Below are 17,458 nucleotides of genomic sequence, written 5' to 3'. Positions count from 1 at the left end.
CTTTTTTTTTAAAGTAACTAAATAGTTACTTTTCACAGTAACAAATTACTTTTGGGTGTAAGTAACTAGTAAAGTAACTTAGTTACTATTTTTCAGTAACTAGCACAACACTGCGTAGAACACACATATTTTGAATGCCTTCGGCAGACTTCAAATGAGCCATTTTAATCTAGATTAATCTAGATTAACTCCAGGATTGCAGATAGATTAATCTAGATTAAAAAAAGGTGTCTATGCCCACCTCTAATATATATAATAGGAATAATGATCCTGGTTTCACCGTCATTGTGTTCTATGTGATGTACCGTATGAGAGGTCTTTCTGATGTCAGTGAGTACTACTCTGTACTACTTTGTGGATGTTTGCAGCCCAGCGGTGTTTCATGTTCAGGCTGTTCTGCATGAATTCACTCACATGCAGCAGTTCAGTTTGCCATCCACAGCCTATATTTATTGTATTGACAGGCAAGGCCAAGTGCTGCAGTACTCCTTTGGTGTACTTGAGTTATGTAACCCTTATGTTTGTGTGTGTGTGTGTGTGTGTGTCATCCAGTATGCGCGGGTGCAGGAGAGGATGAGTGTGCAGGAGGAGCTGGACAAGCTGCTGTTCCTGGTGTCGGACCAGTCTCTGTCCCTGCTGCCGGAGTACCACCAGAGAATTAAGGTCTGTACACCCACATGCCGTCAGCACCCCCATCCTGGGCTCAGGGCTTCTCAAATGTCTTAAGTGGAAGTGAAAGTAAATAGTTTGTGGGGATCTCCAGGGAACTCCCCGAGGCCCCCTGGTGTTCCCCAGGCCCCACGTTGAATATCACCTGTCCGCCCTAGACCATTCCATCGTTTCCTGTTTCTTTTCTTTTTTTTTGCCTGGTTCCAACCCTCTGTTGTACATTAGCCACTTTCCCTGTGCTAATTCAGGATGGATAGCGGCCATTTGCTTGTGTTGTCCTGCTCATATCCCAGGATTAATATGGATAAAGATGCCATCTATGTAGGATTCCACTCCCTTCATCGAGCTCCAGCTGACCCATTCTTTTGACTCCACAAAGAGCCCCTGGGCTTGAGACGTTGTCCATTAAAAGATGCTCTGTAGTAGTACAGTAGTAGTAACCACCGCATGCGAAGAGGTCATTGCTATGATTTGTTTATCACTGTGATAAGTGGATTATTTCTTTATCTGATTTGGCTCGGACTTGGTGGACAGGTTAGGTTGACAGTCAGCCAAGGACCTGCTATTCAATTATTTCTGGTCAAATGTAGACGGTGCAGACTAAGGTAGCGATTTTACTCCAATGGCTTCCGCCGTGTTTTCAGGGGTTAGCCTGAAACAATTCTGAACTGAACTGAACTGAACTGAATTGAAACGATGGCCACAAACAATTGCAAGTTGTTTGTAATAGCATTGTACAAACGAGGAATAACGTTTAGTTTTTATCCAATTAATCGTTCCAATAATCGATAGATTAATCAACCATCAAAAATACATGTGTGCCCTTCCTCCAGGTGCTCCAGTCCCTGCAGTACGTGGACAGCAGCGGGGCTGTGCAGCTGAAGGGCAGAGTGGCCTGTCAGATCAGTTGCCATGAGCTGCTGCTGACTGAGCTGCTGTTTGAGAACGCCCTGAGCCCGCTGGCGCCTGAGGAGAGTGCCGCCCTGCTGTCCTGTCTGGTTTTTACCCAGAAAACCCAGGTGGAACCCCACATCACCAAAACACTACAGGAGGTAAGGGGTGTGTTGTAGGTCTCGTCACTCCAAAGAAAGTAATATATTCCTTGTTACTAATTTCAAATGTAATGTTATTACTTGACTTATTACTCCCTGGGAGCAGTAATTCATTACACAACTCGTTATATTGCTTTTCTGTTGCACCCCCCAGAATTGGCTATTTCAGAATTCTGGACAACATGCTGTGTGCCTCTGTGTGAATGATTATGTCAGGGTAGCAACAAGGCCATACTTTATTTTTTTTGGAAAATCAATCGAGTGGGGTGTCTAAAATATGTGTTTTTTTGTGGGGAATTCAAATATGGGATTATTTCTCGGATCGGATAACTCTAACCTACATTGTTTTGGATTTCAAAATGGCCGATTTGACCATTTTACACCCCTTGGCCATACATGGATGCCAACATGAATCTGAAGGAAATCCTAACATGCAAGGTGTCTAAATGATGTGTTTCTTAATGGGGAATTCAAATATGAGTAAATTTTTCAGATCAGATAACTCTAACCTACATCATTTTGGATTTCAAAATGGCAGATTTTACCATTTTTCACCCCTTGGCCATACATGGATGCCAACATGAATCTGAAGGAAATCCTATCATGCAAGGTGTCTAAATGATGTGTTTCTTAATGGGGAATTCAAATATGAGTTCATTTTTGGGATAGGATAAATCTAACCTACATAATTTTGGATTTCAAAATGGCCGATTTTACCATTTGAACCCATTGGTATTGTATTACAAAATTGCCAAATGTACCCATCCCCTTTCAAAGATAAAAAAATATATGGGAAATCATTTGGAACATCATTTTGGATTTCAAAATGGCCGATTTTACCATACCCTTTTACCAGGTCAGCTCCTGCCCCCTCCCCTCTGCCAACCCCTCTGTCAGTGGAATAAAGCTAATGCTCTTTTCAAGTCACCTGTTGTCAATAAAAAGGTGACCATCATGACCAAGCTCAAGGAGATGTGGAAGCAGGCAGTGAGCTTTTATCTTGGGAGAAGCAAACTTGAGAGTTTAATTGTCAAGTTGGACAAGTTATTTGATATTTGAACTTGCAAGTGCCAGATTACTAGTTGTGAGGGGGCAGGTTGTGAGGGTTGTGTGATGCAAGCCCACATTAACTGTTGCTGCAACAAAGACAAAAAGATTCCTGTGAAAGATATTGCCTACATCAAGGGACAGAGGGAAAAGGTTGGAAGTAAAGGACCACACCAAATGGCTGGAGCTGATCTGCCTGAGCACAAGAGACAGGTGAAAACATTGGAAAGGCAGGGGATGGAAAATAAGGCAGAGAAAAGGAGAAGGGGCAAAGAAGAAAGGTCGCCAGGAAGGATGTTGAGAGCGTCCTTACAGTCCCTGAAGTTGAGCTCATTCCTGAAACTGACCCTGGTATGCCCACAGTGAAGCCATCCTCTAAACACTGCTGTGCTGAGGATCAAAAAGAGAGAATTGAGGGGGTGGAGAGAATCCTGGCCATCAGGGGAGAGGGGGATCCAGACACTCAGCTGGGAGACTCCTCTGTCAGGATCAGAAGAACACCTCATATCAATAGTGACGCTTCCAGCATTGGTGGCTTAATCAGCTGGTCAGAAGATGTGTCAGAGCCACCTCTCACCTGCTCCCTAAGCACCTCCGAGGTGAATAACTTCATCAACACCCCAATGGAGGTTCTCGGCTGGCCTTGCCACACACAAAGCATCGAGAGGGTTGTTAAAATGGTGACTGAGGCCTCTGCTAAGTACTTTTCACAAGAAAAAAGGGATGGAGGGATCAGGGCTCAGGAGACCAGCAGGAGGCTGATGTCCAAGAATGAATCCAAGCAGGACTTGTGCAACCTGATCAAATTTAAGAAGATAGAGGATTGATGGAGCCCCATGGATTTTCTCAATACATTGAGACGTTTGTTAAAATGGTTACAGAGGTTTCTGCCGAGTAGTTCTGGAAAGAGTTCACCTATTTATGGCTGACGTTGACTTTAAGTTTGTGTTTGTAGGTTGGTGGCTAAAGCAGTACAGTAGGAGATATTGCTGTCCAAGAATGAGTCCAATCAAGATATTGGAACCTGGCAAAGTTCAAGAAGTCAGGAGATCGAGATTTAGCACTTAGGTGTTTGTGTGCATTACAAATACAATTTATTATTTTTAGTATTATTATTATTGATCTTTGGAGTTGTATCCAGTTATATACAGTTAAATTGTTAATACATTTGATGGCTTTGTCATTATAAATGATTTCCCATATATTTTTTTTATCTTTGAAAGGGGATGGGTACATTTGGCAATTTTGTAATACAATACCAATGGGTTCAAATGGTAAAATCAGCCATTTTGAAATCCAAAATTATGCAGGTTAGAGTTATCCTATCCCAAAAATGAACTCATATTTGAATTCCCCATTAAGAAACACATCATTTAGACACCTTGCATGTTAGGATTTCCTTCAGATTCATGTTGGCATCCATGTATGGCCAAGGGGTGAAAAATGGTCAAATCGGCCATTTTGAAATCCAAAACAATGTAGGTTAGAGTTATCCGATTCGAATCCCATATTTGAATTCCCCACAAAAAAACACATATTTTAGACACCCCACTCGATTGATTTTCCAAAAAAAAAAGGTATGGCCCGCCCTACTACTACAGGCTTGATCAAAAGCACAGCTGGCTCAAATTGATGAAGGACACTCTTGTTGTTGTGCTGTTCAGGCTCACTCCATAGCAGGAGTTTCAAGAGATTTGAGGTAATAATTTTCGCATTACATTTACATTTAGTAATTTAGCTGACGCTTTTATCCAAAGCGACTTACAAATTGTGAACAACAAGTCAGCAGGAGGGTAAGTGGTATTGTTCGTTAAACAGTGTCTTTTGTGAGGAAGGGGTGGATCCTTCTCATTATTGCTAAGGAAGAATCTGCAGGTTCTGGTTGTTGAAGTAACGTGAGCAGAGTTCAGCTAAGGAACAGAGAGGAAGAGTTGGGTGTCATCGGCATAGCAGTGGTATGAGAAGGTATGAGAAGTGATAATGTTACCCGAGATTTGGTGTAGAGAGAAGAGGAAGGGTCCAAGGACAGAGCCCTGGGGGACACGACAGTGATCTGTGATACTTGTTAGGAGCGGTCATCAGGGAAGGATGCCAGCGTAGAACCTACAACTCTCATTCTTGCAAGGGATATGAGGCAGATCTGATTGTTGACTGTGTCGAAGGCTGCTGACAGATCCAGTAGAATCAGGACAGAGGAGTGGCCTTTCTCTCTTGCAAAATGAAGAGCCTCTGTGACTGCTATGAGGGCCGTCTCTGTGAAGTGACTGGTCTTGAAGCCTGATTGATTTGGGTCTAGGAGGACATTCTGTAATAAACAATCAGTTAGCTGGGTTGATATGGCACGTTGAAGTGATTTAGAGAGGAATGAGAGAAAAGAGACACGATACGAGGGAAATAGTTATCTATGGCAGGGTTCAATTTTTTTTATTTTTTTTTATTATCCACTTTTTCTCCTTATTTTCTATTTTTCTCCCATCCCAATTTCGTATCGCCAATTCTCCCCTTCAACTCTCCCCTCCCCTGTCTTGAACGTTGCTAGACTATGCCTCCCACTGGTCGGCTGTAGTGAGGATAGAAGCCTTGCATCACGTGTCCCCTCTGGTACACGAGGAGGCAGCCTGTCGCATCTTTTCACCAGACAGCGCGGACTCTCAGTGGCGAGGAGTAGCGCGTGGGAGGCTCACGCTGCCCCCGATACTTCCTGTCTCTGCTGAACAGGCGTCACCCAACCGACCTGTAGGAGTCGCTGTCCACAACGTCCAATCCCCACCCATCGACTTTCCACCCGCTACCTCTGCCAATTGAGATAGTATGACGACTGGCCCAAACCGCAGGCAACGCTGACTCGGGGAGTCGAGACCGGAGTCTCTTGCATTGGTGACAAGCGCAATCTCCGCTACGCCACCCAGCCGCCCTCAGGGTTGTTTTATTGATGCACAGAGTGAATCTGACTTGTTTTAGAGAGGTGGGAAGCACCCCGGAGTTGAGAGAGGAGTTGATGGTTGTAATCCGGAATGGGAGGATGTCTGGTGCAATGGTCTGGAGGAGCAGGGAGGGTATTGGGTCCAGCTGGCATGTAGTGGGTGGTTCAACGTCACCAAGTGTCGGAACAAAGGCATCTGTAATGGGAGAGAAAGATGACGCAGTGAAAGATGAAGCACCTGCCTCAGCACTTGGAGGGAGGACATGGTGGCGTGCAGTTTGTGGAGGTTCTTAGCTGAGGCCTCAATATTATGGTGAAAGAAAGAGGCTTCGGCAATAGTAATGTTTTCTGAGAATGCTGACGAGGTCATGATAAGTAGTGATGTCACCGATGAGGCGGGTCTTTTTGCTCTTCCTCTCTGCTGCTCTCAGTCTTTCTTCTCTAACTAACGGCTGGCAAGCTTCTTGGCGAGGGGGCAGAGCTTGTCAAAGGAGGTTAAGAGGGCTGAAAGGAGGATGGAGGTTGTATAGATTACAGATTGACAACGATGTTTGTGGCATCTTTTGTCTTTTTGTCTGTAATGGAGTAACAAGTCATTTTTTGATGGGGTAACTAATATTATTACTGACATTTTTTAATTTTGTGTGTGTGTAAAGGGCAGGGTGCTAGAAATGTGTTAGTCGCCCAGAACCAGAACTCTTGGATCACTTGTTAGCCACGTCCAGAACCCTTGGATCACTTGTTAGCCACGTCCAGAACCCTTGGATCACTTGTTAGCCACGTCCAGAACCCTTGGATCACTTGTTAGCCACATCCAGAACCCTTGGATCACTAACGGTACACAAAAACCACGGTACCTCGGTTTTGAAGTCAAGGTTCGGTACGGGTTTTCGGTACAGTGGGGGAAGTTTGGCTTTCCATGTTCCACTCAGGGGTGATGTAGTGTGCAGTAACTAATTGTACTTGAAGGGCTGTCAACGAATATTCTATATTGAAATTAATAATCGACTTCTAAATAAATAAAGATTATATTAGATTGTGAAGAAAACAGCCCCCGGTGGGCAGTCGTTAGTGGTTAACATACCCTTGTATTAGTTCGGTACACTACACAGCCGTTTGGTACGGTACGGTACACACTGAAACGGTTCGGTTACACCCCTACTTGTTAGCCACATCCACTTTTATATCAATTTCTTTCCAAATCCAAGCAAAATGCTATTCAGGTGGAGGAGGCATGGAATGGTTGGAGGAGGCATGGAATGTAGGCTAATGTGTTAATCAATGGTGTTGTTAATATTATATATTAATATAATATAAACATATTTCTATATTTCACAAAAGGCATGGGGGCCAAAAAAGGGTTTGATAAGCATAGTGAGCAAACATCAACATACTGAGCAACCTGCCCTGGCAACCAATCTGCCTCCTCCACAAGTGACTCACACACAGACACACACACAGTCAGTCTTCTCACAGCACAGACTTGACACGTAACATCCTTGCAGCAAGGGCACCTCACCTGACTCACTCGAATGCACACACACACACCCATACATACACACATCAGATGAGAGTGTGTCGTCAAGCATCCCGATACATGGAAGTGCTTTATGAGAGCTGAATTAGTGATGACTAAGCTAGTTCTGTACCCACAGCCATTTATAAGGGCGATGTCCTAGGAGTGCGGACGGTACGCGGCTTGTGAGTGCATCTAGTGAACAGCGGTGATGAGGTGTGTCTGACAACGCAGACTGGCTGGTCAGAGAGAGAGGCAGACACAGGGTTTAAATGGGTAAAACATGACAGAAGAAGGGTGTTTGAATGTTTAAAACTCCTCGTAGAACGGACGCATGTATAGGTCCATCTTTCCCTCCCCTCTGATCTCTCCCTCTCCCCCTCTTTCTGTCCATCTCACCCCCTCCCTCCATACTTACCGTGTCTTACTCTTGTTGCTCCTCCTCCTTTTGACATTCCCATTGTGATTCCCAATCGTGGAACGCTTAATGTTTCCATTGCCCCATTTCTCATCCCCACTGCCCCCATTCCCTCTCTCTCTCTCTCTCTCTCTCTCTCTCTCTCTCTCTCTCTCTCTCTCTCTCTCTCTCTCTCTCTCTCTCTCTCTCTCTCTCTCTCTCTCTGCCTTTCTCTGTCCGCCCTCTTCCTACACAGGGCATTGATCGGGTGCTGTCGGTGGCCCAGCGTATCGGCGAGCTGCAGAGGGATTGTGGGATAGCGCAGACGGCGGAGGAATTTGTGGGCCAGTTCAAATTTGGCCTTACAGAGGTGGTGTACTGCTGGGCCAGAGGCATGGTGAGGATTCAGTCTTTACAGAGGTCCATGGGCAACATTAAAGGAACATCGGATTTGGCACAAACTGGAAGTTATTTTAATCTATTTGAAAGGTGTTTTGGTTTTTGAGATATCTGAAGTAGGCCTACTGTAGAAAGTCAATGGGGCCCCTTAGCGTGTCTCTGAAAAGTATTTTTTGTGTTTGTTTTGTTCAGTCTTTTTATACAGTTAACAATCTTGTCAAAATGGTTAAGAAGTTTTTTGGAACAGAGACATGCCAAGGGGTCCATTTACTTCCAACAGAGCTCAGAAAGTGGGCGGGGAGTTAGATGGAGGAGAAGTAGGGGAGAGGTTTCTCCCATGATGGTGATGGTATTTCCTGTGGCAGCTCTTCATACAGCAAGACTTCCAAACCGTCTTTTATTCCAGAAATCACACACAGTCAGCGATCCTCTACAGACATCACGTTCCCAAGCCCTATAGACCTGGGGAGTGAGCTTCCACTGTGGAGTGATTTCCCCCCATTGCAGCCGTGAAGCTTAAACCATCAATAATTACGGCCATACCGTATTGTGTAGGTTCATAATCTTTGATGGAGGGATAATTTTTTTAAATAATTTTACTGTTACAATTAATGAAGGTAAATGTTTTTACTAAATCTTTAAGAAAATATTGTAATCATTACTTGTTTCCATCCATGGTAACTACTACAATACCCATAAGCCTCGCCAATATTCACCCAATCACAAAAGCACAACTACTCCAACGTTGGCATCCCTCGTCATTCTCATAATGTTATTGAGCCATTCACTGCCATCTTTGTTTTTAATTGAATGCTACGAACATCCACGTTCATAACATGAAAACTACGTTGTTGGAAAACAAACTGTGACATCTGTCGGGACAGAAAATGATGATTATGTTACTTCAAGAGGCGCTCTCCATTATCTTTTTCTCATTTTGTCTTCCCGATAGATAATGTATATTATAGTTTTAGTGATTCAGTTGGCCGCTCTTATTATTGATTCAGTTCTGAAGCGTTTATGCATGCAGTACTATTATGGTAATGAAAAACATTTATAGTCTGCATAGTACTTGGTCATACCCACTCACCCATACAGAGATGATCGAGCCTTATCTATCATTATTTCTGTAAATTGTAAAACACTGAAACATGCTGACATGTCGGGCCATAATTTGCATGCCAACTGCTTTTTTTATATTTATTTTAGTGCTGTCAAACGATTAAAATATTTAACTCTATTAATCGCATGATTGTCCATAGTTAACTTGCGATTAATCACAAATTAATCACATTTTTATTTATTTATTTTTTTGTACCTTAGACGGATCTTTTTCAAGTTCCAAGTTTTAATACTCTTGTCAACATGCGAGTCAACAAATGCTTGCTTTATGCAGCCATTTAACACAAAAGGATGACCCTCATGCATTGCAAATTTGCATCAAATTTAAAACAGTGATGCACAAAATAACTTAAAAGAAAATAATAATTTAAAACAATGAATAAAGTGTGCATGAAATAATAGGGGAAAGAAAACGTTAGGAACTTGTTACATTCACACACACAAGGGCTGATTAATCACACACACCCCTCTCCCTCACACACACACTCTCCCAGCTCTCTTTCTCTCTTGCCCCTTCCTCATCTCTCTCACCCCCCTCTCTCTCTATATCTCACACACACACACACACACACACACACACACACACACACACACACACACACACACACACACACACACACACACACACACACACACACACACACACACACACACTTCAGAAACAAACATAGTATCAATGAGAGCATCAATAATACACCTGAGTGAAGTCTAGTAAAAAAAAAAAAAAAAAAAGGGGAAAAAAAAAAAAAATTAGTTAATCTTGAGTTCCGCCCCCTGTGTCTTAACCCCTGTCCAGCCATTCGCCGAGATCGCCCAGCTGACGGATGTGCAGGAGGGCACGGTGGTGCGCTGCATCCAGCGCCTGGACGAGGTGCTGAAGGAGGTGCGCCAGGCCGCGCGCATCGTGGGAGACTCCGTCCTCGGCAGCAAGATGGAGCGCGCCTCCCTGTCCGTTCGTCGGGACATTGTCTTCACAGCCTCCCTCTACACCCACTGAGAGACATCGTCTTCACAGCCTCCCTCTACACCCACTGAGAGACATCGTCTTCACAGCCTCCCTCTACACCCACTGAGAGACATCGTCTTCACAGCCTCCCTCTACACCCACTGAGAGACATCGTCTTCACAGCCTCCCTCTACACCCACTGAGAGACATCGTCTTCACAGCCTCCCTCTACACCCACTGAGAGACATCGTCTTCACAGCCTCCCTCTACACCCACTGAGAGACATCGTCTTCACAGCCTCCCTCTACACCCACTGAGAGAGACATCGTCTTTACCGCCGCCCTCTACACCCAGAGAGAGAGACATCGTCTTCACAGCCTCCCTCTACACCCAGAGAGACATCGTCTTCACAGCCTCCCTCTACACCCACTGAGAGACATCGTCTTCACAGCCTCCCTCTACACCCACTGAGAGACATCGTCTTCACAGCCTCCCTCTACACCCAGAGAGAGACATCGTCTTCACAGCCTCCCTCTACACCCACTGAGAGACATCGTCTTCACAGCCTCCCTCTACACCCAGAGAGAGACATCGTCTTCACAGCCTCCCTCTACACCCAGAGAGACATTGTCTTCACAGCCTCCCTCTACACCCACTGAGAGAGACATCGTCTTTACCGCCGCCCTCTACACCCAGAGAGAGACATCGTCTTCACAGCCTCCCTCTACACCCACTGAGAGACATCGTCTTCACAGCCTCCCTCTACACCCAGAGAGAGACATCGTCTTCACAGCCTCCCTCTACACCCAGAGAGACATTGTCTTCACAGCCTCCCTCTACACCCACTGAGAGAGACATCGTCTTTACCGCCGCCCTCTACACCCAGAGAGAGAGACATCGTCTTCACAGCCTCCCTCTACACCCAGAGAGAGAGACATCGTCTTCACAGCCTCCCTCTACACCCAGAGAGAGAGACATCGTCTTTACCGCCACCCTCTACACCCACTGAGAGACATCGTCTTCACAGCCTCCCTCTACACCCACTGAGAGAGACATCGTCTTCACAGCCTCCCTCTACACCCAGAGAGAGAGGGGATGGGAGGGGGGGGGAGTTAGAAAGTTAGAAAAGGAGTGAATGTGAGTGTCTGCCAAGGTGCCTGCAGCCAAGTGTGTCTTTCTGTGCCAGGTGAGCGAAAGAGTGAGTATGTGTACAAGCAGAGAGAGAGCGAGATAGAGATGAGGTGTGATTACTTGTGTGTGGTCATGCATGTGCCTCCCAGACATACTATTGTTTACATGAAGTGGGTCCCATGGAATTCCTGGAAATGTAAAGGGAATATTGACAAAAGAGACCAAAATCATGGGAATGATTACATGCGGGTTGTTATTTATTGTACAGCAATAAAATCTACTGTATGCCGACAAAACATGGTTATTCTCTCATATTCTTCCACCGTCTCTTATCTATACCACTAAAAGGTATTTGCACAAATCCCAGAACATATTGTTGATAGACATACAAGTAGGAACTCTTACAGTAAGTAGACCCTGCAGTTGCACTTTCATTACCAGGGCATTGTGATGTAGTAAATGTTTGCTATCTTATCTGGCTTGTATTATAGCCTAAACAGGTGTTTCAGGAATCCTCTCAACCATGTTCATTCTCCCAAGTTCTCCGGGTCAGTGAGCATTGGATTATAGGTACCGGAGAGCATTATTGAAATGTAATAATCATGCAGTTATAAGGGGGGGGAATCACATTCCAGCCAGTTGTAATAGGTTCCTATAAGTCGGATGTTCCGCCCCGGTGCCTGCTATACATCTCCCAGTCCATGCTGTCGCTTTAAGACAGCGATAGCGCTGTGTCTGATTTAATTCAATGTAACGCGATGCGTTAGTGGAGAACCTTATTTCCCGCTGTTGCGGTGGATGTACCAGCCACGGGGAAAGAGGGTAGAGACAGACACACACATCATAGATGTATATATATATTATATATATATATATTCAGCTGGACAACGCAGTAGGTTTGAATAAATAACTAGCTACAGAAAAGTTATTTTATCAAGGATGCTGATCCAAAAGAGATCATAAAGAAGATGGATTGTAATTACATGGAATAAAAGTCCAATCGGCGCGAGAGGATTTGCACAAAGTCAGAGGAGGGACATTTACATTTGACGAAGAGGAGGCAAAACATAATCTGACCGGGCAGATGTCATCGGAAAAGCACGGTAAGGTTTTCTTTTATGGTGTAAAACCAACGTTGCGTATTTTCTGTCACCGCTGTAATTGATAATTGAGCCAATTCTCCACCATCCCCCACTGTTTATCCTACTGCGCTGCTGTGACACATCCACACGCTTTGTCATGGGATACATGTTATTATCGCGTTTTCTTTGGACGCACCGACCGAAACAAAGATGATCATCTTTCCCATCTGCATGTTCAGCTCCCTTGTCAACATCCATCCCACCTATGATCGCCGATGTATCTGCAAAACCCCGGTTCTACTGTATACAGTGCACCTCTGTACGGAGCGCCTCTCTCTCTCCATCACTCGCGCACGGCGCAGTCACACAGCGGCCTACATTCATTTGTATGAAAGCAGAGTGATTGTGTGCGTGCGTGTGTGTGTGTTTGACAGCCAAGGCGCACAGTGTAGCCGTACGCGCGGGCGTGCGCAATGCGCCCGTGCACAATAATTTGCTTCATTTCTCCAGTTAACTCCCCTGGATTTATTGTATATGATCCATGGTCGTTAGTCGTTACCAAGGTAAGCGCCATGTTGCCGGGGGAACAGCAGCTCGGGAAGCGGTCCATGGTGAAACCATTATTCACCTCATCAAGTTACCAATGACATTGTAGGACATTAAAGCAGGAACGTAGCCTGGTGGGTCAAGTCAATCCACCTACATTTTAGTGTGTACTGTACCCTTTGATTTGTGGAAGAGTTGAGCCACTTTCTAAAGCCAATCTAAATCTTCATGGTTGAAATTCACAGTATAGGCTACTACAGGATAAGGATAGTAATCATATTGGTGGAATTTACAAATAGCGAAGGATGAGGAAATAAAACAAAATACTATTCTGGAAAATATGTATCTTTTTATATAGCCTCTTGGTGATTCTTGGCCTTGGGACCATCAGCTTGAGTTCATAGTAGCCTCCTTTTCTTTGACCAATGCAGCAGTTATCCAAACCCTGTCTGTTGTTTTGTTGGAAAGGGGATTATGGAAAATGGGTTTTGCCTATTTTTTGATTTGTCAGTCTGTGATGTTATTTAGGGGATAAGTACTTGCCTTTTGGCCAGGGTTTGAAGTCTTCAGATGAACACACTGTTCAGAATGATTGCCGTTTGTGACGTCACAAGGAGGACACAAGGAATGCATTTAGCTTTGATGAATCAATCTGCTTTTTTGGATCCAGGAACACTGCCTAGCTATTGTAATGTACTGGCCCAGTCTGTAAAAGTGTTTTACTCTTGGGGTGTGTGGGGCAGCCAGACAGTGAAGGAAATAATCCATCCATTCAAAAGGCGGTGTGTTGCCACAGCCACCAAACATGGAAAGAAGATGTGCTGGAAAATGAATACGTACAATTACATTTAGAATAGTTTCTTTGCCCCAAAACATTTAACAAAGACGTTCCACAGATTCACAGAAGTCGTATAAAATAGTAAAACAACAACATACGTCCCCTTTATTACCAGATGTTTTCATTGTTTCAAGTTGGCTTTTCTTTCTGGATGGATGGAGGTTGGTCCAAGTAATGACGTTTAACCACACACAGTGTTCCACTCACAGGAATGTCACACCATGAGAGCGCATTGGAATGCTGTCCGCGGGCCGTATTGATCCATCTTCCCAGAGCGCCGATGTGATGCTCAGACCCGCTCATCTCTGTTGATCTCGTTCATTAGGAGGTAAAACTGAATGTAGCTCAGGAGCGCCCCCCTCACCATGGATCTGCCCACACTTAGTTTGTTTCCCTCAGGCCACATTTCGGTGCAATTTCTACGTGACTTTGTCAATATCCTTTAACCCTTTCAGGTGAAAGATCTCACACGTAAGATAGAATTTTGAGAACTTTTGGAAATACCAGTCACCCCATCGCTCTATCTTTGTTTTTTCCTGATGTTCTTCTAGCCACTCCTATAGGTTCGCGTGCCACTCTTTTGACCTTTTTAAAAGGTGTCCCTCTGCGCTCGTCCCCCTCCTCACATCTGTCTGTTTCTGGTCCACTTCTGCTGCTAGTGACAGTGTTAGTGACTTATGTAACGCCTATCCCCAAGCGCAAGTCATCCATCATCACTCAACCAACCCCCCCCCCCCCCCTCTTCTGTCTCTCTCCCCCTCTTTCCTTCTGTCCACCCTCTATTCTTCCCCTCTTCCCACGCTCTCCTCCATTGCATACGGTCTCCTACCTCCGTCTCTATTTTAGTTTTTCCCCTTCTCTCCTCTCCCCCCTCAACCACCTGCCATCCCTTCTTTCTCCCTCTCTCCTCCCTCTCCTCTCCTCCTCCTCATCACACATCTTTGTGTTTTGTCTCCCCGATCATTAAAGGGAAACTACGACCTATTTCAGAATTCATACATTCAAACTTGTGATGTCATCAGGTATAAAGTCTGAAGCTGCTCCATAGACGATGATTGTATAGGTGACACTGAGAGCAGCCAGAGGAATGTTCTGAGTTCATAGGTATACATTTTCTGTTTCAGAACCGAGACCACTATGAATGAATGAATGATCCATTGTATTTATATAGCGCTTTTCTAGACACACTCAAAGCTTTTTTATTTTTTTAACAATGTAGGGTAGAAATGGCCTCCTTCACCACCACTGGGGGGGCGACAGTGACTCAGGAGGAATAGCGGTCGTCTGGTAATCTGAAGGTTCCTGGTTCGATTCCCGCTTCTCCCGGGCAGTCCTTGAGCAAGACACTTAACCCCTAATTGCTCCCGAGGAGCAGGTTGGCACCTTGCATGGTTTCCTCGGTCGTCGGTGTGTGAATGTATGGATGTGAAGAACACAATTGTAAAGCGCTTTGGATAAAAGCCATTTACCATTTACCACTGTGTAGCACCCAACCTATGCAGGCTCAATGGCTGCCATACACTGGCACTAGGCAGTAGGCACTTATCACACTACACAATGGCTGAATGGCTCAGGAGACAGAGATTGATATCAGCCAATTAAGGGGCGCGAGGGATGATTAGGTGGCCTTGATGTCAGAGACCTGATTGGAAATTTGGCCAGGAACGTTGGGGAACCCCCTACTCTTTGCAATAGGCACCCTGGGATCTTTAACGACCAAATTCAGTCTGGACCTTGGTTTAACGTCTCGTCCGAAGGAGAATGAAGCTCATAAAAAAATTAAACAAACGTCTCCCATTCATTGTCAATGGAGCAGCTCCAGACTTTATACTTGATGATGTCACAAGTTTGATCCTTACTTCTCTGGTTTCTGACTTTGGGAAAGAGAGTAGCTCATGTTCACAAATATTGATTGGACTGTGGGCCATGGAAATAAATAACACATCAGAATGTTTCATTTGAGTGGTGTTCCTCTTTAAGATACAGCAACTACAGGCTGTTTTATCTTGTTCCAGATGCTGATATCTACTGTCCTCGACTAAAGACATCCTTAGTGTTAGTTTCCCCACACACAATCATGCAGATGGACCTCTTTAAATCTTGTGTTTACCAGAAATGCGTTCATAATTTTCTTCGAAATAAAATAAAAAAGACGTATCGACTCAAAAAAAATACTCCACTAAAATGGATAGCCCTGATATCCTTATAATACTACTGATTCATCTGCCAATATAGAGGTTTTTATTTATTGCCTTGCAAGCATCACTCTCTGGCTTTCAAAGAAAAATAGCAGAGGACAAGAAGCTGTGGCGTTTGTTTCTATGTCAATTAACATCACAGTAAATTATTTTCTTTAAGGATATGTCATAATCCACAAGCACCAATACTGTCTCAGTTAATGGCAGTGTCAGCTATAGAGCTGTCCACAAGTAAAGAAAGTCGATTCTAAGGAAATATCTCATTTAGCATGGCAAAAAGGATCAAAAAGAAAAAAACGAAAAGAAAACTTAAAGGGAACAGCCAATAAAAATACAGGTTTAGTAATTTCAGTGTTGACAATGCTGATTTTCAATGAGCCATTCCTTAACCCTGCACTTGAATGAGTGATATGATGTGGACTCTCTAATTGGTTGAGGTATATTAAGTTCTATTGGTGGGATGCTCTAAACCAGTGGTTCCCAAACTGTGGAGCGCCCTCTAGGTGGTGTGTGACATGAAAAGGCTAATGGTGGTAAATAAAAAAATAAAATAATTTTATTATTATTTTTTTTTACAATAAAATTTCATAAAAATCGTAGTCAAACCTTTAGTATTATGGATATTAAACATGCTGGCAGAGTACATGCATCCATGTTGTCGTGTACATTTTAATTAAATAAAGAAATTCCCTATCCATAGTCGCCGTGGGAAGAGATAAAATAAAAAATAAAATAAATTCCCTACCTACTCATGGCCTTAACTGACAACCAACAGGAACCAAACAATATATTTTTTTATGCCTAATAAATATAACTAATATACATTATTTCGAATGGGGATTTTCACTGTGTAAATCATGAAATTCAAGAAACATTTTAATAAAAAACGTACGTTTTAATAATAATGATAAACAATAATGTCTCGGGCATGTCTGACACAGGTGTGCTTCATCTGTGCACGGAGACCAGCAACAATTTTTTCTAACAGAAACCCATTAGGGGGTGCGTCAGCTAGGTCGGGAGGTGACAGGGGGTGCACGGCCAAAAAAGTTTGGGAACTGCCGAAAAGACGGCCTGGCCAAATGCACTTTTTTGTAAAGGGATTGTACAGTCCCCCCTAGCCGCACCGTGTCTATACTTTCCGTAGCCGCATTTCTGCAGGACGCTCTCTGATTGGCCACTGACTGACGCTCTCTGATTGGCCACTGACATGTTTGCCCAATCGCGTGACGAGCTGTGTCTTTGCCCATTGCGTCGAACAGCCTGCAAACTACCTGGCGTTCTATCGCCATGCTCTAAGACAAACTCTAACCTTAACCAACTTCGAAAGAGTGCCTAAGCTTAACCGTCGAAAGAACTTGCCGTCACGCTCTAAGACAAACTCTAACCTTAACCTACTTCGAAAGAGTGCCTAAGCCTAACCAGTGTAGAAACTGTCGTCGGCCAATCAGAGAGCGTCCTGCAGAAATGCGGCTACGGAAAGTATAGACGCAGCCGCACCTCTAGTATTCCTGGTTGAGGCAGACTTGAGGTTGATGAAACCAGACAAAGGAGGAGGAGCCAATCCACACTTGATCTTAAAAACTAGGCAG

General features: G+C 44.2%; 1 protein-coding gene across 1 annotated transcript in view; it reads left to right on the top strand.

Annotated features, from left to right (window-relative positions):
• Positions 1 to 10,448, top strand: part of skic2 (SKI2 subunit of superkiller complex) — a 79,993-nt gene extending 69,545 nt beyond the window's left edge. Inside the window, exons 26-29 of the mRNA XM_084313239.1 lie at positions 553 to 663; positions 1,503 to 1,721; positions 7,861 to 8,001; positions 9,922 to 10,448. Of these exons, the coding sequence (XP_084169365.1) occupies positions 553 to 663; positions 1,503 to 1,721; positions 7,861 to 8,001; positions 9,922 to 10,122 (672 nt within the window). The 3' untranslated portion in view covers positions 10,123 to 10,448. The remainder of the gene's footprint in view (positions 1 to 552; positions 664 to 1,502; positions 1,722 to 7,860; positions 8,002 to 9,921) is intronic.
• The last annotated feature ends 7,010 nt before the right edge of the window (positions 10,449 to 17,458 follow it).

This window comes from Notolepis coatsorum (genome assembly GCF_963971535.1).
Source record: "Notolepis coatsorum genome assembly, chromosome: 4".
NCBI classification, from domain to species: domain Eukaryota; kingdom Metazoa; phylum Chordata; class Actinopteri; order Aulopiformes; family Paralepididae; genus Notolepis; species Notolepis coatsorum.
This window is presented reverse-complemented; position numbering and strand designations above follow the sequence as displayed.